Source organism: Orcinus orca, chromosome 1 (genome assembly GCF_937001465.1).
Source record: "Orcinus orca chromosome 1, mOrcOrc1.1, whole genome shotgun sequence".
NCBI lineage: Eukaryota > Metazoa > Chordata > Mammalia > Artiodactyla > Delphinidae > Orcinus > Orcinus orca.
Window position 1 is genome coordinate 145072281 of NC_064559.1, and position 27300 is coordinate 145099580.

Genomic DNA, 27300 nt, shown 5'->3' on the forward strand with positions numbered 1-27300 from the left:
GGATGTAGTCACTTTCCTGCTTAAACGTTTATTCTCTTATTCCCTTTGTTCAAATTTATTAGGATACTCTTGTTCCCTTCCCATTATGCTCTTGAGTTCACATTCACACAGCAGTCAGAATGATCTTTTAAAACTGTATATTAGATTGTGTCATTCTCTTCTTTAAAATTCTTCTATGGAATAACTACTTCAGATTAAAAGTACATAACAAGGGCTTCCCTGGTGGCGCAGTGGTTGAGAGTCCGCCTACCAATGCAGGGGACACGGGTTCGTGCTCCGGTCCGGGAAGATCCCACATGCCGTGGAGCGGCTGGGCCCGTGAGCCATGGCCGCTGAGCCTGCGCGTCTGGAGCCTGTGCTCCGCAACGGGAGAGGCCACAACAGTGAGAGGCCCGTGTACCGCAAAAAAATAAAATAAATAAAAGTACATAACAAAGTTAAAAAGTAAATTTACAAAACCCCAAAGATCAAATTCCTATCATGGCCTACAAAGCCCTTCATGATCTGGCACCTGTCTGCTTTAAAGCTTATTTCATTATGCTTCCTCCCTTGCCCACTTAAGGTCCAGCCTAACTGGCCTCATTTCAGTTCCTCTGATATGCCAAGGCTTTTTCTGTTTCAGTACCTCCATTGATACTGTTTACCTTTTCTTAAACATTTTTCCCCTTACTGATTTATCCTCCATATTTACTTTTAGTTTGAATAATGTCTCAGTAATAATGTTTAATTAATGTTTTCTAAGCATCAGGGAAATATGAGAGGCCTTGCTATAAACTAGTTTTGGTGAATGAAATACAAGTGAATAGAAGAGTATAGTAAGTAGTAATTTTCAGACTCCTAGGGGAATAGTTTGAGGGAGGGTGGGCAAGCTTACTGTCATGCAGTGACTTTACCCTTGTTTTTAACTAGAGCAGCTTTACTTTCTTCTGTTTCTTTAGCATATAATTTAAGAGTTCTTGCTTTAAAAAAGAGTTCGGAAAATACCACATGTGCTCAGTGGTATGATAAGAGCTATGCACAGGATTCCCTGAGAACATATAACTTCTTTATGGCTAAAGTCTTTTTTTTTTTAATTAATTAATTTTTTGGGGTGCGTTGGGTCTTCGTTGCTGTGTGCGGGCTTTCTGTAGTTGCGGCGAGCGGGGGCTACTCTTCCTTGCGGTGCACGGGCTTCTCATTGTGGTGGCTTCTCGTTGCGGAGCACAGGCTCTAGGCGTGCAGGCTTCAGTAGTTGTGGCGCTCGGGCTTAGTTGCTCCATGGCATAGTGGGATCTTCCCGGACCAGGGCTGGAACCCGTGTCCCCTGCATTGGCAGGTGGATTCTTAACCTCTGCGCCACCAGGGAAGCCCCACATAGCTTCTTATAGGAGTTGGTTGCATCTGATCTGTGACTTGAAGGGCAAGATAAATGTTAGCTAGCAAAGGAAAGAAGGTAAAGACACTTGAGGCAGAGGTAGTAGTTTTAATCCTTGGTTGTTTATCAAAATTATCCTTGGAACTCTTATATACCTCTACACTTTGTGATAATTCATCAAGCTGCACGTTTAAAATTTGCGTACTTCTCTGTATGTATACCATACTTTGAATAGGTAAGTTAAAAATAACATAAAAAATGAGATAACATAGGGGACTTCCCTGGCGGTCCAGTGGCTAAGACTGTGCTTCTACTGCAGGGGGCATGGGTTTGGTCCCTGGTCAAGGAACTAAGATCCTGCATGCTGCGAGGTACAGCCAAAAAGAGAGAGAGAGAGAGAGATAATATAAAATTTAGATATAATAAAATCACCCCTTTAAAATGTATAATTCAGTAATTTTTAATATATTCACAAAGTTCCATAACCATCACCTTTAGAATACTTTCATCGCTCTAAAAAGAAACCCCATACCCATTAGCAATCACTTTCCACCATCTCCTCCCTTCCTCCAGTCTCTGCAACCACTAATATCCTTTTTGTAGCTTTTGGCTGTGAATTTGCCTGTTCTGGATATTTCATATAAATAGAATTATACAATATGTGACCTTTTGTGACTGGCTTCTTTCACTTATGTTTTTAAGGTTCATCCATGTTGTAGCAGGTATCAACACCTCACTCCTTTTTATGGCTGAATGAATATTCCATTGTGTACCACATTTTATATATCCATTCAGCAGTTTATGGACATTTGGGTTGTTTTCACTTTTTGCCTATTATGAACAATGTTGCTATGAACATTCATGGACAAGTTTTTGTGTGAAAGTGTTTTCCTTTTGCTGGGTATATATCTAGGAGTGAAATTTCTGGGTCATATGGTAATTCTATCTTTAACTTATTAAGGACCTGCCAGACTTTTCCAAAGCAGCTGCAACATTTTGTATTTACACCAGCAAGTTATGAGGGTACCAATTTCTCCATATCCTGTCAGTATTGTTATCCATTTTTTTGTCATATTAATCATAGTGGGTATGAAGTGATATTTCATTTTGGTTTTGACTTATGTTTCCCTGATGACAAATGATATTCAGCATCTTTTCATGTGCTTATTGGCTTTTTGTACATCTTTTTTGCAGAAATATGTATTCAAGTCCATTGCTCATTTTTTAGATTGCTTGTCTTTTTGTTTAGTTGTAAAGGTTCTTTGTAGATGAGTGATTTACAGATATTTTCTGTCATTCTGTGGTTTGTCTTGTTATCTTGATACAGTTCTTAGAAGCACCAAAGGTTTAAATTTTGATGATTCCAGTTTATCTGTATTTTCCTTTGGTTGCTTCTTTCTTTTTAGTTTTAATTTTTAAATTGTGGTAGAATATCCATAACATAAAATTGACCATTTTAAAAATTGAAGTATAGTTGATTTACACTATTGTGTTAGTTTCAGATGTAAAGCATAGTGATTCAGTATTTTTGCAGATTATATTCTATTATAGGTTATTACAAGATTAAAGTATATAATTCCCTGTGCTGTATGGTATATCCTTGTTGCTTATCTATTTTATAGTAGTTTGTATCTATCAATCCTATACTGCTAATTTGTCCCTCCCCCTTTCCCTCTCCCTTTTGGTAACCACAAGTTTGTTTTCTGTATCTGTGAGTCTGTTTTGCATATATATTCATTTGTATTATTTTTGAGATTTCACATGTAAGTGATATAATATAGTATATGTCTTCCTGTCTGACTTATTTCACTAAGCCTAATCTCTAAGTCTATCCATGTTGCTGCAAATGGCAGTATTTCATTCTTTTTGTGGCTAATATTCATGTGTGTGTGTGTGTGTGTGTGTGTGTGTGTGTGTGAGTCCGTAAAATTGACCATTTTTAAAGTGTACAGTTTTGTTTTTGTTTTTTGGCCGCATTGGGTCTTCGTTGCTGTGCGCAGGCTTTCCTAGTTGCGGTGAGTGGGGGCTACTCTTCATTGCGGTGCTTGGGCTCCAGGTGCACGGGCCTCAGTAGTTGTGGCACGCAGGCTCAGTAGTTGTGGCTCTCGGCCTTGGTTGCTCCGCGGCATGTGGGATTTTCCTGGACCAGGGCTGAAACCCGTGTCCCCTCCATTGGCAGGCAGATTCTTAACCACTGCGCCGCCAGGGAAGTCCCTAAAGTGTACAGTTTTAATGGCATTAAGTACATTCACATTGTTGGGCAGTCATCACTATCATCCACCTCTAGAACTAATTTGATTTTGTAAAACTGTAACTCTATCCATTAAACAATAACTTTCCATTACCCTCTTTCCCTAGTCTCTGGAAACCACCAGTGTATTTTCTATCTCTATGAATTTGACTACTTTAGTTACCTCATATAAGTGGAATCGTGTAGTATTTGTCCTTGGTTGCTTGTGCTTTAAGGGTTATATGTAAGAAACCATTGTCTAATCCAGGGTAACAAGGGTTTATATTTATTTTTCTTCAAGGAATATTATAATTTTAGCTCCTACACATTGGTCTTTGATTCGTTTTTAGTTAATTTTTGAATGTAATGCAAAAATAGGTGTCCAACTTTCTCTTGCATGTGGATATTCCATTTTTGTTAGCACCATTTTTGGGGAAGATTATTTTTTCCCCCATTGATTTATCTTGGTTCCCTTGTTGGAATAATTATCTTTTAAATACGGAATCTACAGTTATACCACTTCTTCTTTTTTTTTTTTTAATTTATCTATTTATTTGGTTGTGTCGGGTCTTAGTTGCAGCATGTGGGATTTTTTGTTGTGGCATGTGGGCTTCTCTCTAGTTGTGGCACACAGGCTCCAGAACGCACGGGCTCTGTAGTTGCGGCACACAGGCTCTCTAGTTGAGGTTCGTGAGCTCAGTTGCCCCGCGGCACGTGAGATCTTAGTTCCCCGACCAAGGGTCGAACCCACGTCCCCTGCGTTGGAAGGCGAATTCTTAACCACTGGACCACCAGGGAAGTCCCTCCTTGTTTCTTAATATTAATAATTTATATATTTTTTTCCTGATCAGTCTGGCAAGAGATTTATCAGTTTTATTGATGTTTGTTTTTCTGTTTTCATTGATTTCTGTTCTTTATTATTCCCTTTGTTTTTTATATGGGTTATATTATTCTTTTTTTCCCTAGTTTCTTAAGGTGGAAGTTGATGTTGTTATGTTGAGTTCTTATTTCTTTTCTAATGTTTTCTGCTATAAATTTTCCTTTAAGTGCTGCTTTTGTTGCATCCCACAGATGCTAATATGTTGTGTTTTTATTTTCATTTAGTTACACTATTTTCTAATTTCTCCCTTCATTTCTCTTTCTTCTTTGACTCATGGGGTATTTAGAAACATGCTATTTATTTTGAGATATTTCGGGATTTTGAGATATACTTTTAGTATTGATTTCTAATTTAATTCCATCATGGTTAATTTGTATTACTTGAATCTTTAAAAATTTATTGATATTCTTTCCAAGCAACTTTTTCCAAATAACTATTTTAAAACTGATTTTAGACCATTTACATTAGCTGTAGTTAAGTTTAAACCTACTACCTTGCTATTGTTTAAATTTTTTTCCTATATTGTCTTTGTTCTCTTTTCCCTTTTTCTGCCTTCTTTTGGATTTAGTATTTTTTTTATGTTTTATTTTATTTCTTTTGTTGGCTTATTAACTATCATCTTTTTTTTTTTTTGCAAGTGATTGCTTTTAGGGTTCATAGTCTACATCTTTAACTTATCACAGAGTATCTTGAAATTATATTATACCACTTCACATGTAATATAAGAACCTTACAACATTGTATTGTTGTAAGGTTGTTGTTGTGCTATTATTACCTGGTTGTTGTGCTATTATTACCTTCCTGGTTGTTGTGCTATTATTACCTTTTACTTCTGTGCATGTTATAAACTTCACAGTATATTGGTATTATTTTGTTTTAAATAGTCAATTATCTTTTTTAAAAAAATAAATAAATTTATTTATTTATTTATTCATTTTTGGCTGCATTGAGTCTTTGTTGCTGCGTGCAGGCTTTCTCTAGTTGGCGGTGGCTACTCTTGTTGCGGAGCACAGGCTCTAGGCATGCGGGCTTCAGTAGTTGTGGTGCATGGGCTTAGTTGCTCCGAGGCATGTGGGATCTTCCGGGCCCAGGGCTCGAACCTGTGTCCCCGGCATTGGCAGGGGATTCTTAACCACTGCGCCACCTGGGAAGTCCCAGTTATCTTTTAAAGAGATATAACAACTAAGAGGAAAACTCTTTTAGATTTACCCTCATTTTCCATTTCTGGTGCTTTTCATTCATTTGGTTAGATCCAGAGTTCCAACCAGTATCTTTTTTCTTCTGCCTGAAGAACTTCTTTTAACATTTTTTGGGGGTGGGTGGGGGCTGTGCCACGCAGCACGCAGGATCTTAGTTCCCTAACCAGAGATCGAACCCACGTCCCGTGCAGTGGAAGCGCAGAGTCTTAACCACTGGACCGCCAGGGAAGTCCTCTAACATTTCCTATAGTTTATTTCTGTTGGTGATGGCATCTTCCAACATTTGCCATTTGAAATCATCTTTATTTCAACTTAGAGAACATATCTTTCAAAAACTATCGAATTATCAGTTGATAGTTTCTTTCAGTATGAAGGTAAACTTCACTGTCTTGTGTCTTGTGTTGTTTCTAGTGAATAGTCTGCTTTCAATCTTATTCTTCCCGTGTATATAATGTGTCATTTTTCTCCATCTGCTTTTAAGATATTCTTTTTTTTTTTTAACTTATTTAAAGCAATTTGCTTATGATGTGCTGTGCTTTTCTTCATGTTTCTTGTGCTTGGGGTTTAGTCTCTGTGATCTGTGTGTTTATAATTTCCGTCAAATTTGAAAAATTTGGGGCCATTACTTTTTCAGACATTTTTTTCTGCTTTTGTGCACTCCAGTTACCCATCTACTAGGCCGCTTGACGTTGTCTCACAGCTCATTTATGCTTTTTTTATTCAGTTTTGTTTGTCTCTGTGCTTTATTTTGTAGTTTCTGTTGCTATTCTTTCATGTTCATTGACATTTTCTTTGCAGTATCTAATCTGCTGTTTATCCCAACCAGCATTTTTCATTACTAGAAGAATCAATTCTTAAAAATATCTTTCATGTCTGTACCTAACATGCTTAACCTTTCCATTTATCTTTCTGAATGTATTAACAACAGCTATAATAACTGATTTAATGTTCCTGCCTAGTTAATCTTTCATGTATGTGTCCTTTTTAATTGATTGATTTTCTCATTATATGTAGTATCTTCCTGTTTCTTAGCATGTCTGGTAATTTTTTATTAGATGCTAGGCATTGTCAGTTTTACGTTGTTTGGTGCTAGACGTTTTTGTATTCCTATAAATATTTTTGAGTTTTGTTCTGGGATACAGTTAAGTTCCTTGCAAATGGATTTATTCTTTTGGGGCTTGCTTTTAATCTTTGTTAGGTGGGACTAGAGCAATCTTTAGTCTAGAGCTCATTTTGTCCCACTACTGAAGCAATGCCCTCCTGAGCACTGTACTTGATGTCTTATGAATTATGAGTTTTTCTACTCTAGCTGATAGGTATACAAACTATTCCTGGCCCTGTGTGAGCCATGGGCAGTGGTATACTAGAGCTTGTGAGGGCCAGTTTTCAAATTATAGGGAAGTTTGTGAGCTGGCTTAATTCTTAATAGAATTAAATTATATACACTTATAGTTAAATCAGTTATATTAAGAATAAAGGTGATAATACTCAAAACTCATTACTTGCAAATTATATTATTACTTATTACTATTTTGATGCTTTGGTGGTAATTTATTATATCACTATTTTAGAAATATTCTGTAATGTTTAATGTGTTATCATGTATCTCTTCCCATCTTTGCACTCAGTGTTATTCCTTGATAGCTTGAAATTGGCCATGGGTAGGAGTATTCACACCAGAGTCATTGGTAACCCTGCAAACCAGGAACTGTAAACCACCAACTGCCCTTGGTTGTTACACATTTTCTAGCATACCCCTGGCTATGGGTAAGAGTGGTTTTCCAGGCCTTGGATACACTGCATATACTGAGCAGTGCTCAGCTCAAGACTTGAGGAGGATCTCTGCAGATCTCCTGAGGTCTTACTTGCTCTCTCTGAAGCTGCCTCCTCTCTGGTACAAGTGTTCTGGGAACCTTAGCTACTTGGGTCTCCCCAGACTCTGTGCTTCATTTTCTTAAATCAGGGAGACTGCTTTGCCTGGGATCACCCTCCTCACTCTGAAGCTTGGAAACTCTCCAAGCAGGAAGCTGGGGCTTTGCTTTATTTGTTTCTTCTCTTTCATCGATCACTCTCCTATATTGTCTGGTTTCCAGTGTCTGAAAAACATTTTCATATATTTTGCCCAGATTTTTAGTTGTTTCGGATAGGAACGTAAATCTCATCTCTGTTACCCTGTCTTGGCCAGAAGCGGAAGTCCCTTGGAAGTTTTAGATAAGAGAGTGACAGAAATGTGCGCTTTAGACCCCGCTGTAGACCATGCATTTGTAAGGGACAAGACTTAAAGTAGAGGGACCAATTATAAGTCATGTGGGTTAGTTCAAGTGAGAAGTGATGAAGGCCTAATGTTAGTCATGGATGACACTAGAGAGGCGGGGAACGATTTGAGAAACGTGTATGGGGAAGAATCTAGTTCAGGGTTTGTAAAAGGATGGGTCATGAGCCATTTACATCTCAGTCACCTGTAGTGTGTTTGATAAAAATGAGGATTCTGTGTCCTGCCCCACCTTTATTGAATCTGAATTTCTAAGGATGAGGTTTAAAAATTTGTATTTTAAATAAGCCCCTAGGGTAATGCTTACAAACACTAAAGTTTCAGAAGAAAGTGATGGAATTTTTTTTTTCAAAGGGTGAGCCTCATCTTTGGGGGATCCCTACATTGGAATGACCTGAAGTGGTTAATTAAAAATAAAGATTTATGTGTGCATGTCCAGAACTGCTGAATCTGAATTTCTGGGGCAGTTAGTTCCAGGAATTTCCTAGGCACACTAAAGTTTGCCTGCTTTGCAGGTATAATCTTACTGAACTTCATAGTAACCCTGAGATGTAGTCGGCAGGTATTATGTCTCCTGTTTTATAGGTGAAGAAATGAAATGCAGAAGTGCAAAGTGGTTTTCTCTTGGTCAAACAGTTATTATTGATGGTGGGTAGAGAATCATATTTCCTTCTCCTTCCACCAAATCTGATGCTCTTTCTATTCCTTTCTGTTGACTATGTAATAGGCTTATCTCTGAAATCTGTAGGAGGCATCCAAGACACTGCATCTGTGGTTACAAACAATTTAGGGAGCCAGGAAAGTGTGATCCTCTTGGTCATACTTTGTACCAAGTGAAAATTCGGTTCAGCTCTCTATAGCAAGTAACTGTGATAAACTTAATTGTCTAGAAAAAGTATTTTTGTCTTTGACCATTATCTTAATGCTTTTTACAACCAGCTTTGAATGTCCCTCTCTCTGTTTTCTTTTAAAATCACTTAAAGCCATAGTGTACTGCAGTGCATGTGTTCAGTATTTTTCTTATAACAACTGAAGAATTGGGTGTGAAATATGAATCTATATTATAACCTTTGTTCTGAGTTTTTATCCCCAAGGTCTTATAAAACTAAAAAAAAAAAAATTCAGTGTCTTATAATTTAGATTGCATTTAGCTTGGATGTCACTGTTTTACTTTTATAGTATGTTGTGTGGTTTATAACTTTGCTATATTAGTAGAACTGATATATTTTCTAGTGAGATTTTCTGTAGTCTTTTGAAGTGATTTCATATGTGCCATGAATCTGAGATCCGTAATCTGTTTAACACAGTAGTACTAGTGTTAGACTGCAAATGGTAGGAAAAGTAATTCTTTTCAGTCAAGATTGGTTTCTGGATTTGCTTTTGGAATTCTTGAATAGTCAATGAATTTTGTTAGTACGTGAAAACAAGCAAAGCTCTGTGGCAAAGAATAAATAAGCCCTTAGGAATGGGATTTAAATGGTTTGTTTTCTATTTTGTATGCGTTTCAAAAGACAAAGTAGCTAAGTTTTTTAAACTTCTGGAAGTAAGTTATATATTTAAATAGTTCACATTTAAAAATTATTGTAGCTTGTCACAATTCTAAGTAGCTTTTCTGCTCCAGAAAGCATATAGTATTTGTGCAGAATCTTAAATATGAAATGTATAGTGAATGAAATGAAGACTGCTATGTAGGGAATATAAGAAGAGTTTTGACTATTTTAACTCCTTGCTTGTTACAAGAGAATTTATATCAACTTTTAAATTTAGGAATACCTAGATCTGTATTAACTTTTTTTGGCATTTCCTAAAGTCTTTTTTAACGTTTGAAAACAAATGAGGTAATGCACTGACAGTCCAGTGGTTAGGACTCTGTGCTTCCACTGCAGGGGACCCACGTGCAATCCCTGGTCGGGGAACTAGGATCCCACAAGATGTGTGGAGTGGCGGGGGGAAAAAAAAAAGAAAACAAATAATAGGAATGAAGTGTTTGAGGATAGGTATTAGTATTTCTTAATCGCTGTCTATTTTTTTTCCTCCAATTAAAAAAAATTTAAATATAATTGATATTATGTTAGTTTTCTACTGTATTTTAGTGAAACTTTTCACTGAGAACATCTGTCAGGTTGACAACTCCAGTAACAAATTTTATCCACAAAACAGATGTAAGGCTATCTGCATTTTCTGTGTAGATTTTGGAATTTGGGATGGTACACCATGCTGAATCATTTTAGAATGCCATTGATAGATTTCTTTGACATACATATGACTTTTTTTTAGCTTATTTTTCCAATAATAAATGGGTAGAAATGACTTAAAGTTTTATATAATGCTTTTCATTATCATTGTAAGCACATTGATGTGTTTCTCAGACTTGTAACCTACAACCATGTGTATGTTTTTAAGAAGCTTACTTTTTTTTAAGGAACGTTTGTACAGCTACATCTTGATTTGTTTCTTCACTTATTTTGTCACATTTATTTTCTATTTATATTCAAAATAATATGGTCAGATTAGTCACAGAGGGATAATCTAACCAAGACAAAAATGTTACTTTAAAAGACATAGAATGTTTTAAAGTCACATTTAGGGGAAAGTCATGATCTTTTTTACTGCATTCTTAAGCTTCTAGATTTATTCCCTAATATTGTTATAAAACACAAAAAAGTACTTTTCTATTAATGTCTGAGAAATTACAGATATATCTGTATGTCTACATTGGTAGTCAGAAAAGGAATCTAAGAAGCTCTAAAACTTGTAAGAATTTTAATTTAGAATTAAATTTGAAATATTTTATGTGGGTACTGTGAGAAGCATTTGTAAGAGTGTTAACAAATCATCTTAGTCTGCTAAAAAGTAACATATTTTGTAGCTAAATATAAGGAATTATTTGTGAAATTTATTAGAAAATGCAGTGTGTGGTGTGTTAAGAAATATTATCAGTTTTATCCACAAATCTGTAAACAGTAACACATCCATAGTGACTATATTGTGGTTTCCCTTCACAGATATCAAGTTGTGCTAGTACAACCATATAAATAAGTAATACCTGAAGTCACAGTGTAACATGGACATTAACAGTGATGACAGATAAATGCAGACGCTTGGGAATCAAATACTAGGCGAAACACTTTTTAAAAAGGTAAGAAAAAATGTAATCTTAATTAAGGCCAAGTGGGCTTTAGTTAGTAGAAGTAATTGAAGTTTCCTTTTCACTGTATTAGGCTTTTAAGAAGCCTAATCTGCCTAATCATCTGCATGATCCTGTTTATCTTAATACTGGTAGGACTCAGCTGTAAGTATCAGTTCTTCTGAAAATAACTGTTGCAGATCTCCTTGCCTGGCAAATATCATAATGGATGATGTTTCAACAGCAAACCCTACCCAAATAGGATAGTAACGTGACTGATTGGAACTTGATAGAGCGCTGGAATGGGCGTGCCAGCGGATACTCAGAGACACATCCTAAACTGTGGATCCTCTTTGGCTCTGTTGTTTGCTACCATCTCCATACACCATACAGTGTAATGCTTTACCATGTTTGTGAAAGGATTTCAGGGCTGAGTACAAAGGCGTTGGCAATTCGAATGTTATAAGAAGAGTGAAGTTTCAAGTCAAGAGTTACTTTTTTGTAGGACCATTTTTCACTGTGCACCCTCCTCATGTTAATTTAGAACATTTTTTAATGTAGTATTAAATAATTTTATTTAGACAATTTTCCTACCTTGTGCTTTTCAAGAATTTAGAAGACATATCTGGGAGAGGTTGCATCTATAGATATTAGATATTAGCCTTGTTGCCCTCTTGCTGACTTAAACTGTAATCTATTTATTTTTTCTAGGCAGTAAATCTAGTTTACAAAGCTTGATAATTGCATCAGTTTTTATTTAAAAAATTTTTTTGCATTAGTTTTTAAGTTGCAATCTTTTACCAAAAATAGTGTCACTTCTAGAATATCTAGTTTTATGTTTATAATAAAGTGACAGTTTCCATCATGAACATCGTTAGTCTTTTTCCTGGTGTTCCTCCTTGTTTTTGGATGGGCACTCATAGTAACCCATTTATCCAGATTCTCTGACAAGGATATCATAATACATTATTATAAAGTAAAACTGTAATTAGCCAGACTGTCCAAGAAATGGATTATAATTAGATTAATTAAAATATCTGGCCAACTGGGTACTAAAGCCAGAAAATCCTTATGTTTTTGTTTTTGTTGAAAATCCATATGCCAAAAATAATAGAAATTTCCCTTTATAAAAAATTTCCCTTTGTAAAGTCTTGTAGCACTTTATATAACCAAAGTTATAATGTATATATATTGCAGAAGACTTGGTTGATTCTTTGTTGTACATAATCTAAATTAATTTTGTTGTTCAGTTCCTAGTTTTAAATACCTGAAAGCCAAACTTTGGGAAGGCCTCTAGAATAAGAGTAAGAGATTATAAATTCCGTATGAGAAATCTTCTTATCAAGGGCAGTCTTTGGGTCACCTCAAAACAATATTGCCTTAGACTCTAGAAAAGAACTGAGTTACATTTTGACTCAAAATAATACTGAGTTGTTGTAAAGGTTTAGTATATTTCAAGCTCTTTTTGGTTTGTTTTTGTTGGTTTCTAAAAATCCTTTTCCAGTTTCTTGATATATCTGAGGCTACAAAGTTAACAAGAATTACCAAAGATGTTACTAAAATATTTTAGCATAAGTTAATTTGATTCTTTAATTCTTTTTTTTTATTATTTTATTTTTAAAGAAAGGAATTTAGGAAGTTCTAGTATTCTCCATGGCTGAAGCTGAGAGTCTGAAACCATGATGCTTAAGCTCTATTCTAGATCATAGCTCCAACTCCTTCAGGATATAAGGAAAAGAGATAATATTTCCACAATGATAGATCTTTGGTTATACAGGTAAGTTATTTAGTTTTGTAGTAGTGAAGACAACTATAGTCTGTTTGTTTGCCTGTAATTAAGGAGAGGAGGCTTGTTATTTTTCTATACTTCCTTCGGTGCATGGAAAATTGTGCAGTCTGGGTAGCTGTTCATAGGAGCGCAGAGCTATAGGGAATGGCGTAGGGATGATATATTTTTTCAACAGGGGATAAATGAAGTGACTTAAAGTACATTGGAATCTCTAGAGCATTATACCTTTCTTTGACACTCTAGGTATTTTTGATTCAAGGGTAGTATGAAATTCCTTGACTTCTCTTTCTCCCCACTTGTCTTTTTAAGTGTATATTCATTCAGCTCTCTCTATATCTATGTCTCTCTGCCTACCCCCTCGCCCCTCTCTGAATGGGGAAGAAAGAAGAGATCCCTTTAAACAGGGGATCAAGGTAGTATGTAATAGAGTTCCCAGGGTTCAAAGAGACTGATATTAAGAACCTTAAGTTGAATTACATAGATAGGTCCCCAGGTCTCACTCTCCTTCTTTTAACCTTATAGATACTTTTGACATTATAGATAATAGTGGTAATTGCTCAGCGAAGAAATTTGTCTTAAAAGAATTGTATGAAAAGAATAGTCCCTAAACCGTTATTAAACAGTTCCTGTTTATGTTCTAGACAAATAGAAAAAGAATCATTGGTAACACTTCGCAATTGCTCTTGTTCTTTTTGCCTTTCGCTTTGGTTTGTCTACATGGTATCATGACCAGTTCCTAAAAATTGTTCACTTAATAAAACTAAATAAATATCAGCTAGAATATTGATGTTAATGAAGGATTGCCAGTCCTTCAATTCCCAAAATAAACCATACTACTTCAGTAATTATAGTGGAAAAAAAAGCTTACAGGCAGTGTCTTTGAAATATCTTTTGAGATTTCTAAAGTAAAGGTGATAGATAACTGGAGTAGTGTTTCATTAGGTGGACCATTTTACTTTCAGTCACTGAAACAGTGGTACAGATGTGATCACAGGGGCTGGAAATTTATGATCTGAAACATAGCTGATACTGTTTCAGAGAGCGTTTCAGAATCCTATAATTATATTTGAGAATCCTATAATTAGATCCTACAAGTAGATTCAAATTTGGGAGAGGGTAGTTCAGCAGTAAATAAATGGGTGAGACATTGAATTATAGGTAGGATTTGGGCCTTAATGTGAATGGACAGGGTAAAATTTGGTTGACTCTCCTTCTGAGATATGTCCTGCAATAGAATGAAAACTCACGAAGGTGGGGAAGAGAGGAATTCTAGTGATTGATTATATTCTCTTCCCTCTATTGTGGAAAATGCCATATTCATTAGTTTGTGGGTAACATAGGAAAAACGTCATTCTAGTTGCTAGATTGGGTTTTGCCCATATGAATCTGTTAACTAACAGTTTCCCTTAATTCTAAAACTAGAGTGATTGATTGAATTACCAGTTCTAGTTGGGTGCTGGCTAATGTTTAAACCATGTTAACTATTTACTTAACTAGCAGGGGTATTTTCTGAGATACTTTGTTTGTAAATGAGTTTTTTTCTCTTCCTTTAGCAACCTAATTTTTGGCTGGAATATAATTTTGTACTCCAAACCTCTTCACTAAATTTCTTTAGTAACTCTTCTGTTATGCAGCTAAAATGAGGAAGACAACTGCTTTTAGTCTATAATACTTTACACAGCATGGCAAAACAATGTTGAGACTTGGTTGAGATAATTGGAACATTGTTAGTCTCTTTTTGGTAATTGAATTTTACACTCAGTTTATCAGATAACTACAGAAAATATGTGTCTTTATAAATGCTTATTCAAAAATAGAAAAGATAATGAAGAAAAAGGTTAGAACAGAAGAAAAAAATCATTAGAAGGAAGAGTGTTGAAATTTCACTTAACTCTAATCTTCAGAATTTTAACCAATTTAATACCTTAAGTATATGTAATATGTTAATTTCAGGCAAGAGATTTTTATAGTCCTCTATTTGGTGCTTCTTTAGCCAAAGGGATAATGGTTTTATTTATAAATTTTTTATTATTAGGATCGAATAAATAATTAAAGGATATGTTATAATGGTCTAATTTAGTGTGAAACTTGATATATTTTAATAGACTACTGTCTGGATGCAGTGGTCTAAGGCACTGCTTCTCAAACCCTAATAGACATTTAATGACTTGGGAATCAAATTAATTGGGAGGTCTAAGGCAGGGCCTGATATTCTGCATTTGTAACAAGCTTCCAGTAGATGTCCATGGTGCTGGTTCTCAGGCCACACTTTTTTTTTTTTTTAAGACTTTTATACTTTACTTTAAGGACAGTAAATATGAGTCACCAAATTTCTATACAAAATATCCTATTGGTTTCTTTATTATTATTATTATTATTTTTACTTTTTATTGGAGTATAGTCTATTTACAATGTTGTGTTAGTTTCAGGTGTTCAGGCCACACTTTGAGTTGCAAGAGTTTGAGGTACCACAAGGGTTCTTATCACAAAACAGTTTCATATAAAATATGGCCCAATAGCATAGGGTTTGAGAACTCTAAAACTTGGACTTCATTGTAGTTGTGAATGGAATAAAAATATTTTTAGGGAGCAAAAGAAATGAAAAAAGTTTTAATATTTCATGTTGATCAGTGTTTTGATTGATCACTGGAATGGTGCAGAAATAAAACAGACCCTCATTATAGGTGGTGTTTTATAATGATATATATATATTCTTTGTTAGTAGTTTTGGGTACTACGAATAATAGGATTACTTCATTAATAATGATAAGGCAGAAATTTTGCTCTCATTTGGGTTGGTGTGGAGAGAAAAGGTCTAGGAATGCCTGTTACCAGAATCATTTGAAGTTTATATGCCCTCAATTGGCATCATATTTTTAAAAATAAAGATAAACAGTTTTTTGTGTGTGTGTTTATAAAATATTACTATTGCCAATATTATTTTTGAACCATAAATCATGAATATAATCAAATTGGCATTAAAGATATTTGCATTAGGTTTTATAAATAAAGTTTATAAAATTAGCTTATGTTTGTTATATTTACATAGGTATTTAATATTTAAAAATCTGTAATCTTCAAATTTGAAGGCTTCAGATTTGGATACATGAAACAAATACATTGATTTTAATATTTTTTAGTTTGTGCTCTTTTGAAACATCATCTGAAGTTTAACTTAAAGTTTTGTAATTAAAAGTGGATGTTTATGGGTCATTCACTGTTTATTACCTGTGAATAAAAATAGACTGTAATCTTGATAAGAAGATTTTAACAGAAGAGAATTATACATCAGGTCTGACTAATGAGTCCCAAAAGAGTAAAAGTTTACTTTGAAAAGCATTATTTTTAAGTTCTGATCAATGTTCCATACTTACTGTTCATGTGATTGCTATGGAATTCTCTAGAAAGAATTTTCACACTTTAATCCCAGGGCTGATTTTGTGAGTCTTGTAAGGTTTTAAAAAATTGTTAATTAAAAATTTAGAAGTATGCCATACTCTGAAACAAAACTAAATTCAACTGACTTACATATTTTACAGGATACTTCTTCACTTTATTCATTTTGTCAGCAGGCAGGAACAAGAAGGCAGTTTCTTCTTTTTGTATGTGATACCGTGTTGCTGTATCTTCTGTAGCTCTTAATAACCTTTCCAACTGTTAGATACTTCTAAGTTGAGGCAAAGGAGAGATTGTATTTGATTTGTGGGGAGAGGGGTAGAATGGCATTTGGAGGGTTATAGGAGAGTGAGCTTGTGGGAAAGCTGGCAAAAGGGATGAGGGAAGAGGTTCCTGTGCAGCTTTGTACTACGACCATTACTGGCCTCTTTTCTCTGTCCATCCTGCACCCCATTTGAAGTCAGGCAGTGAAGTGGCAAAGTATCTTTTGAAAGCTAAATAGAGGAGGAGCAGAAGAATGGAAACTTGAAATTTTAACAGCTCCTTTAATTCTGCTTGTTGGGAGAACCTTGGAAAATAATCACTGAATCGCTCAGTTTATACAAATGGATCAATCAGGGCAGTTTTCAGTTTCCCTCTCATTTGTATTATAGAAGCACCAAAGCATCCACACCAGAAAGCCTGCTCATATCCTCAACATGCATTAATACTGTGGCATACACATATACTCAGGAGTTCAAAGAAGGAAAGGATGGGGTTATATGTGTATTCCTGATTTCTTAAATGTAATATTTGTTCGGCAGTGTGCTTCTTTCCCTTTTTCTTCTATCCTCTTTAGAATACTTCCTTTCACTTGCTAATTTGTGGCTCTACTTCTAGAGACTAGGGTGGCTTGGCTTTGCTCTGTATTGCTCTTAGCAAGTATAAGCTACGGTTGTGATTTCTGTTCATCTGCTTAGTTATAAAAAATTCTACTGCGATTTCTGTTCATCTGCTTAGTTATAAAAAATTCTACTGCAGCCAAATTTTTTTGGATGCCACGTGGTTTGTTATCAAAGAATTTGACCTGAAACTCATTTTAGTAAGAGTGAATTAAAAAGAGCAGAGCCTGTCTTTTTACCTCCCAGAAGTGTTGAGAAAACATGAGAAGTGATTGGGATAGTTTATATGATAGCTGCTATATAAATTCAAGATTATTATTTTAATAACCAAGATGAAGTCCTGTCTTTGAGAGAGATCTTTCTGGGCGCTTTGCCCCTGTATATCTGAGAGGTAGATACATAGCGAGGAAGGTTAAGAGCGTGGAATCTAGGGCCCTGCCCAGCAGTTTACTAGCTGTGTGAATTTGGACAGATTACTTAAACTGTATGTGCCTCAATCTCCTCATTTATGAAGTAGGAATGATAATAAGCACTTATTCTAATTGTTGTTAGACTTAAGTGAGTTAACGTATGTAAAGCATATAGAACGATTCCTGGAATGTATTAAGTGCCATATAATTGTTAGCTAATATTATCACTTTTGGAAATGTTAATAAAATAATTATATCACAAAATTTAATATGGCTATACATGGATTAAAAAGTTATAGCTTTATACTTTTGTTTTAGGTGTATTAACTATTACCTTTTTCTCATTATTTTGTTTACGTTTTTGAAGGTTTCCCAATGAGTGGATCATGATGACCGTATTGTAGGGACTTGCCATAGTATGGCTGCTTCCCGATCTACTCGTGTTACAAGATCAACAGTGGGGTTAAACGGCTTGGATGAATCTTTTTGTGGTAGAACTTTAAGGAATCGTAGCATTGCTCATCCTGAAGAAATCTCTTCTCATTCTCAAGTACGATCAAGATCACCAAAGAAGAGACCAGAGCCTGTGCAAATTCAGAAAGGAAATAATAATGGAAGAACTACTGATATAAAACAGCAGAGTACTCGAGAGTCATGGGTAAGCCCTAGGAAAAGAGGACTTCCTTCTTCAGAAAAAGATAACATAGAAAGGCAGTCTGTAGAAAATTGTGAAAGAAGGCAAACAGAACCTGTTTCACCAGTTTTAAAAAGAATTAAGCGTTGTCTTAGATCTGAAGCACCAAACAGTTCAGAAGAAGATTCACCTATAAAATCAGACAAGGAGTCAGTAGAACAGAGGAGTACAGTAGTGGACAATGATGCAGATTTTCAAGGGACTAAACGAGCTTGTCGATGTCTTATACTGGATGATTGTGAGAAAAGGGAAATTAAAAAGGTGAATGTCAGTGAGGAAGGGCCACTTAATTCTACAGTAGTTGAAGAAATCACGGGCTATTTGGCTGTCAATGGTGTTGATGACAGTGATTCAGCTGTTGTAAACTGTGATGACTGTCAGTCCGATGGGAACACTAAACAAAATAGCACTGGTTCCTATGTGTTGCAGGAGAAATCAGTAGCTGAAAATGGGGATTCGGATACCCACACTTCAATGTTCCTTGGTAGTAGGAAGGAGGACAGTTATATAGACCATAACGTGCCTTGCACAAATTCAGAAGTGCAGGTCAAGTTGGAGGACCACAAAATAGTAACTGCCTGCCTGCCTGAGGAACATGTTAATCAGCTGACTACTGAGCCAGCTACAGGCCCCTTTTCTGAAATTCATTCATCTTTAAGGGATTCTGAGGAGGAAGTAGATGTGGTGGGAGATAGCAGTGCCTCAAAAGAGCAGTGTAATGAAAACACCAATAACGCCCTGGACACAAGTCTTGAGAGTATGCCAGTCTCCGGAGAACCAGAACCATCTTCTGTTCTAGACTGTATTTCGGCTCAGATGATGTCTTTATCAGAACCTCAAGAACATCGGTATACTCTGAGAACTTCACCCCGGAGGGCGGCCCCTACCAGAGGTAGTCCCACTAAAAACAGTTCTCCTTGCAGAGAAAATGGACAACTTGAGGAGAATAATCTTAATCCCAGTGAAACAAATGCACCTGTTAGTGATAATATAAGTCAGTCTGTCACAAATCCCGATGAAATTTCTCACAGTGAAAAAGGCATATGTTGTGACTCTGAAAATTATGGGAGTGAAGGACTAAGTAAGCCATCCTCAGAGGCAAGACTCAATATTGGACATTTGCCATCTGCCAAAGAGAGTGCCAATCCGCACATTACAGAAGAGGAAGATGATGATCCTGATGTTTATTACTTTGAATCAGATCATGTGGCACTGAAACACAACAAAGAGTATGTGTAAATATGGTAACCATGAATTCTGCTTTGTTTATTATTCCCCAAGTTTTCATTTATTCATAATGTCTATAGCATTTTTATTACAGCTAAAATTAATGCTTTAGCTGAAATTTTGGGTTTAACACAATGATATTCTCAACTCTTAAAAAAAAATTTTCCAAAAAAAAGACTAACATCCAGCTTTATTAGCCTTCTCAATGGCATTATGGTTTTCTAGTTTTAAGATTTCACACATCTGAAATTAGAAAAGACATGTGGAAACATGGTTGATGGTGTTTTTATTTTTTAATAAGTTTTATATTATTTGAGTTAATTTATAAAATAGAAACATCTTTAGTTATCACAGTACACTTGTAGAGCTTTATGAAGTGTATATGGTGTCCACATAATGTAGAACAATTAATGAGTGAATAAACATCATCCAAATAAGGGAAATCTGGCAGGCTACAAATCTACATTTATCTTAGTTATTTACATCTAATTTCCAATTAAAACTTTTGATTTAAACAATGTGCTTTATGCATCATCTTTGACTTTTGTGATGTAGAGAAGTAGATATTACTGTTAATACTGTGACAGCTAGTTGTATGTTGTAATTAGCTTAGCAAGAGTTAAGTCTGCTCTATAGTTTACGTAAAGCATTTGAGACAGATTTCTTTATTTTCCTGATTCTAAATTATAAGGGGAGACTGTATCTTAAAATACTATCTGTTCTCAACCTTTGTGATAAAGGTACTTTTTAAAATAAAGAATTCCATGTCCAGATTTATCACGATTTTGCTTAGATTTTCTTACAGTACTCTGGGCAATAACAAATGAATTGGAGCTATGTCTAAATCGTGAAAGGAACTGTTAACAAAAGTGCTTATCATAAATATCATGATCAGCAATAGTAAAAGATAGACTTAATCACGTTTACTTTTACAGAGTAGGCTTTTGAATAAATATCACAATCAGATTATATAAACTGTGTAAAAATACTTATTTGAGGAACCTTTTTAATGTTTTTGTTGTGGCAGCTGTCAGATCCTGCTATATATTGGATGAAAGTATCAAATCCTGCCTTGTAGAATATAATAATCTTTTGCCACGCATTATAGATAGTTTAGATTTGTACATGATAACATGGTGGCCTTTTAGCATAGGTCTCTTTTCTGAAAATTTTCTTCTGTTTTCTTTATAAACAGCATTTTAATATTGTGTTTCATAGATCATTTTATCTGAGCGTTTTACTTATTTTGTGGAACTGTTAGCATTTTCATGTATTTGAAATGTTTGAAGTCCAGTTTGAGATGAAAAAAAATTCATAAATGAAGTTTTTTCAATTTGAGATAAATTGAGTTCTTACCATTAGTATCATGTATCAGTTTTCAAAAGTAGAGTTTTTTCCTGCAGGCACTAGGAAGCAGAGCATGTGTCTTGGGGGAAATACCGAAAAGTCTGGAAGTATGCATATTTACAAAATGATACTCTATTCTATTCTTTGCTTTTTATTGTTTCTTTGGCAAAAGAGGTACTCTCTTATTAAGGGTCAACTGGTTATTAATCATGGAAAATATTTTCCCATTAGTACATTATGTTACTTTTTTGATAAGAGCTCTTCTGGTGATTCTGAAGAATGATGTTCCTATAAAATGATTCTCTAAAGATAGTGGCCGTAACATTTGAAGAGTAAGGTGCATATTCCTAAACATTTGAGAATGAGAACAATAGTTTCATGGGTTCCTTAGGATATACAGAGTACTTTGGAATTTGGATGATAGTTGCTTTATTAGGACAGTGTTCTCAAGTTAAATTAGTGCCTTGTTGGGTGACTTTGGGCAACAGAATTGATTCCTTCTTGCTTTTTTGCTTTTTCCAAATCTTTTGAAAATAGCACCTTTGACCTTTCACTTTTAACTTTTTTTTCCCCCAAAGGACGCAGATCAGCAGAAGTGGGATGGAGAGGGAGCATCTTGATTAGCATCTTGGTTAAAGATAATTTAAGAAAAATTGGGATGAGGTGTTTGATCATATCACATGTAATCTCTTCCAGTAAAATCCCTGTTCCTATCTAGAACCAGGAGATGGTTAGAGAAAATGTTTTGACTCTTTTTACCCAAATTGTCATTGTTGAAAATAGCATCATGATACCTGTCTAGTGCTTTTAATTCTCAAATAAATTTCTGGCAGTTGGAAAATGTTAAAAGGTACTTTGGGGAAAGAAAGAAAGAAGAAAAAAAAACACTTGGGGTAGATGGATTATTGTCCTCCTGCACACACAGATCTCCACCACTAGGGAATGAGTACTTCCTGATGGCCAGTTTAGAAAATATATTATGAATAGAAGACACTGAGTGTGACGTAGCTCTTTGTCTGGAGCCAGGAGGCCATATCTCTTTGTTCCAGTTACAGTTCTTTGAATTAACATTAATTAATCAGCAACCTTCTGTCCTAGCATTCATCCTATAATTTATCCATCTTGTTTGCAGGGATATCATATACAAGGTCATCTAATCACTTCTAAAATGTTTGAAAAGATATTCTATGTCGAGTCCTAGACTTAGACCCGATTCATGGTAATTAGGCCATAGGCCAGAGAAATGAGCCTACAGATGTTTTGGGTGCTTGCCCTGTTTCCTCTCTAGATACCATCCCTCTTCTCCAGCATATAAACCCATAGGTGCTTTTATGTATTTATTTATCCAAATGGAGAACTCCACTGTGATCAAGGGACTGAAGAGTATCTTCTTCTCTGGTGTGATTCCAGCTGTGGAGTATTTTACTAGAATATGCCTTCTTAAAGATTAGGGGGTGGGGAATCAAAAGGAAATATACTTCAACTCAAGACACTCTCATCTTCTAGGTTGATAGAGTCTGTTAAAGTGGTAGATAATACCTAATGACTCTCTTTTTGGCCTAAATAGCTGGACTAACTGAAATCATGTGCTTAAAACTGTGGATTGCTCTTTCTGTTTGAGAATGGACCTTTTGCTGATTTTGAATCAGAGACACTGAAACTGACCTCTAAATTTTGAAGTTCTGGTTCTAGGGAGAGAAGATATGGAAGATTTCAGGTCCTGGGATTTCATGTTCAGAGCTTTCCTTCCAATTCACAAGGCAGTCACTGGAAAATAAATTTTCAAATAAAAATGTGATTTGGTCAGTTGCCTCTGAATTCTCATTGTACAAGAATACTTAAATAAATTTGTACTTGAAGGGCCTTGGATAGCTTCATGAAAGCTTTTATGAACAGATAGAGGGTGGAAAGCCAGATTTAGGGTTTCTAGATTTTTGAGGTCTTACAAATGATTTAACTCATTGATAATATTGCTAATGTTGATATTGATTTGTAAGTTTCTAGATAATGAAAGCGTAAGAGTAAGATAGTTATTGCTCATCTAAGAGTGTTGCTCATGTAGTGTTCAGGTAAAAATCTTGTTTTCAAATCATATTAAGGAATATTACAAGAATTGTAGTTTCAAACTTGATTCTCTGAAAACATTAATGTACTAAATAATTATATGTCCTTCTGTTGCACAGTGCTTATGAGGAATCATTTGATACTTCATCAGTTTCAGAAGCTACATAGGAAAATCCTCATCAATTCTTCTAGATTCACTACTTCCTATGAGACTACTTTTATTGTTTGTCAAGGTAATTTCTTTCAAAGGGCCAGAAAACTCCAAGACTAGGGATGGATTTTGCTTAGAAAGCACTAGAGTTGAAATCCGGCCCTGGATAAAATAATTTTACATTTGTACTGTGTTTCATAATTTACAAAGTAATTTCATCTAGTTTCTCATTTGACACCCACAACTACTTGGAAATAGACAGCATAGGTGGCAGTCCCTGTTTCCTAACTCATAATCAAGGTTTTTAGGTTATTTACTTAAAGTATGATGAATTCTGGGTAGAAACGGGGTTAGAACTTCTGTCTTTCAGTTGATAGTCTGAACTAGGTTCCCTGATCCAATAAAGATTTATTCCATGGACTTTTGGGATTTCTAGGTTGAGGACTCTAATGGAGCAGATCTTGGATACCCAGTTTTCAAAATTTGTTAGCCCAAGTTTAAGCTCTGTAATTGTAATCATAATTATTTGGTTTTATCTGTCAGAGAATCAGCCTTATAGGTAAGTAACCTGTTTATTGAATGAAATACTTTCATGTTCATTTTTTTTAAAAAATAAATTTTATTTATTTTTGGCTGCGTTGGGTGTTCGTTGCTGTGTGCGGGTTTTCTCTAGTTGCGGCGAGTGGGGGCTTCTCTTCGTTGCGGTCCGCAGGCTTCTCATTGTGGTGGCTTCACTTGTTGCAGAGCGCGGGCTCTAGGCGCGTGGGGCTTCAGTAGTCATGGCTTGTGGGCTCTAGAGCGCAGGCTCAGTAGTTGTGGCGCACAAGCTTACTCTACGGCATGTGGGATCTTCCCGGACCAGGGCTCGAACCCGTGTCCCCTGCATCGGCAGGCGAATTCTTAACCACTGCGCCACCAGGGAAGCCCGTGTTCATTGTTTTGAAGAACAGTTTGTTAGTGTGTCTGTGAAGGATAACTCCCATGTTCAGTAAACTGGGGAAATAAAATTACAGCTACAACTTGACTTTACATAGAGGATTTGGATAATGCGCAAAAAATACTTTATGGAGGGTAGTTTAGAATGCAATTAGGTATATTAAAGTCAAAAGTTACTAGGGAAAACTCATGGGAAAACACTGTGGAATACAAGAGCCAGATTGGCCCCAGTAGTTTGACACAAAGATTAATGGGAGGAGGGAGATAAGTGTCCTAAGTATAAAATTTTGGGTTGAAGTGGAGTAAGCCATTGACTAGTCAAAATATTCAGTGAATTCTTCGTTTTTTCCTTTGAATACCAACATCTTTTATTTCAACTAATGTCAATGGTTTCCAAAAGTAACTATCTGCCTGTGACTGAACTATATTTATACTCGAGTGTAATTTAATCTGTTCTTTTTGATTTAGGGTCATCTTTGCTGGCAGGGGTTATGTGGTGATACTTTTTCTGGCATCACTGCCAGAAGGTCTGTTTTCACCTGTGTTAAATGATTTGGGCTTCTCCGCTTTTTATGCTCTTAGAATGTGGCTTCTTTTCTAAGTTCTCTGGCTTCTTATGATTTTCTTAATTTTTGTTGACTTTCATTAGTCACTTGTGCTGTGATGGTACTTACCTTCTAATAATTCAGCCTTCCCTTCTAATTGCTTTCAGTTTTCTTTCAACTTGGAAACCAAGAATAACCAAGCTTGTAAGAATTGTCTCATGATTTTTAAGAGATGCACTGAGAAATTTCTTTTTGAATTAGTAAATGAGCATTAGTTCATGAAATTTTTTTTTTTATTGTGGGTTTTCTTGTTTGCTTCCTCTCTGATTTGGAGGCTGTGTCTTATGTAAGTTGCCAGGTATCTAAATTTTGAATAAACAATAGTTGTTTCTTTATACATGGCAATAAATACTCATTAGAAATAAAACCCATCTAAAATAATTATCATTTATTTGAGACTGATTGAAGCTTAGCCTTTAGTTGCAGGAGCTTTATTTCTGTAAATTTTTATAGTAGGCTAAAAATGTTGTATTTTTACGTATTAGTAGCCTATACCACATATACTGTTTCTTTGATGATGCACGTCATCAGGTATTATAATGTACAGTAATAAGTGGGAAGATCTGTCTGTGACTGTTCTACTCCTCCCCACCCTCCTCCCTTCCTCCCTCTTTAGTGGAATCTCTCTACCACATTTCCTTTGCATTATTATGGAAAGCTGCTTCTACTTGTCTCTTTAATTTCTGATTTTAACAGAGGGAAATTTGTAAAGTGATGAGAGGAGACTGAGTAATTTGTTCAGGGTTCTCTCAGTAGATAGAATTCTCTGTAGTGTGTTATGATTTTATTTTCACATATCTAGTAATATTTGTGTGGTAGACATTGTAAATATGTTGTTGACTGTCTGGATTTTGTTCTTTCTTTAAGAAGTGTTGAAATTTGATCTGACAGGCAGTTAATTTACTTGATAATAAGCTTGGTCTTAATAAGGCTTATACTTTTAGCTCTGTTAGGGGGAAGTCCAGAGTAGCCTGTGCTCTAGATCTAGTTTAGCCTCACTTCTATGCCATGGCCTTTCTGGTGTCTCTTTTAAAAAGGTCTTTACTCTGGCTAGTTGAAACCCTAATGACTCTAGCTAGCCTCATGAGAATACTGGTAGTTACTCTTTGCTTGGTCCTGTGGAATCTCATGTTTTATATGTGCAGCTTTATGTTCAAGCCAAAGACTAGGTTTCTGTGTTCCATCCTTTTCTGTTTCGCTTCTTCTTTGGTGCTCTGTCCCACAAATTCCAGCTGCTTCAGCTTGCCCAAACTCTGTTTTCTGTCTCTCTGCTCATCCAGACCCCTTCTTATTTCATGATACTGATGGTACTTCTATGTAGAAAGTGAGTGTGATCCTAGGGCTTAGCTCATTTGTTTGCCCTCTCTCACAGGTCATAGTTCTGCTCTGCCTGTTGTCCATTGTCTGACAGTAATTGTTTCTATATTTTCTCCAGTTTGCTAGTTAGGTATAGCAGGAGGGTATTCAGTGTTAGCTACTCTGTCATAACTGGAAGCGAAAATCTCTGATTTAATTTTAATATACATTAGGTGTGTTTTCTTCTCATGACACTCACGCCCAGCCTACGGTTTGGCCATTTGGAAATGATTTTTTGTTGATGCTCCTGTGACAGTGAGGGCTAGTTTTTTTGTTTTTGTTTTTTAAAAAAATATTTATTTATTTATTTGGCTGCACCAGGTCTTAGTTGTGGCATGCAGACTCTTAGTTGCGGCATGCATGTAGGATCCAGTTCTGACCAGGGATCGAACCTGGGCCCCCTGCATTGGGAGTGTGGAGTCTTAGCCACTGGACCACCAGGGAAGTCCCTAGTTGTTAGTTATACCTTAAAAATCAGTTTAAGTGACTTCTTTTGCTAAGAAGCTTAAGTCAGAGAAATTGGACTAATAACGATTTGAATTGAAGAATGAAGGTAAAAAGAAACTTGACATTGTTTTAGTTGTGTTGATGAGGTATTGTTATGGTTGAGGCAGAAGTAAAAAATTGGGTTATACTTCAGGAGGAGAGTAAAAGAGAAAGTGACATACAAGAAGATATGAAACATTATTTACTAGGTTTAGAATGGTAGCCATAAATGATTAAGGAGTAATGTAATGTATCTGGATTTTAGTTAGCTCTTTTTCTTAGACCCTTCAGATCGTTTTGCTGGACCAAACTTTCTGTATTATATTTTCAGAAAGCCATGATGAATGTTCCCTTTTTACGACTATCAGTTTAATCCAGTTTCTTTTATATATTTTTTTCTTAAATAAAATTAAATGTAGAGTATTATGCAGAAATCTATTTTGCCTGGTACCGTAATTTTTATCATTTGTATTAAGTTGAAAAATTTTGGCTGAACTCTTTCTTTCTTTGCTACTTTTCACTTGTCTCACATTATCTTTCCCCATAATTTTTAAATGTATTTTTATCATGTTTTAAATAATAGGTCTCAGAATATAAAAGCATAAGATTATTTTGCTCTGCTTAAACTTTAGTTAGAGAGCAAGGGTCATGCTAAAAGTTTATTGGCAATGAGGGTAGGAAGTGGGAGTGAAAAAGATTACAATCAAAACCTAAAGTATCTTCTTAATAAACACTTCAAAACATATATATGGGTGTGAAGAGTCAGGTTAAAGGCAACAAATATAACATTTTCTGTCAAAATTAGAGTTTTTCTTAAGGAACCAATCATGAGTAGATAATGTTTGTGTTTTTCTTTTTATTTACTTATTTTTTATTTTTGGCTGCACCACACAGCA

General features: G+C 35.4%; 1 protein-coding gene across 9 annotated transcripts in view; it reads left to right on the forward strand.

Annotated features, from left to right (window-relative positions):
• The window catches only part of ZZZ3 (zinc finger ZZ-type containing 3), a 120865-nt gene that overhangs the window by 31326 nt on the left and 62239 nt on the right, over nt 1–27300 (forward strand). For 7 of the 9 annotated variants that reach the window (XR_007476157.1, XR_007476156.1, XM_033405960.2 and 4 more), the window contains 3 exons: nt 10941–11074; nt 12686–12839; nt 17906–19461. The exons of 1 other annotated variant lie outside the window; for it this stretch is intronic. Coding sequence is in view for 6 of the 8 variants with exons in the window: in XM_033405960.2 (XP_033261851.1) it covers nt 17957–19461 (1505 nt within the window). In the remaining 2 variants the exon portion in view is untranslated. The remainder of the gene's footprint in view (nt 1–10940; nt 11075–12685; nt 12840–17905; nt 19462–27300) is intronic. One more of the 9 variants, XM_049707104.1, reaches the window with a different exon arrangement.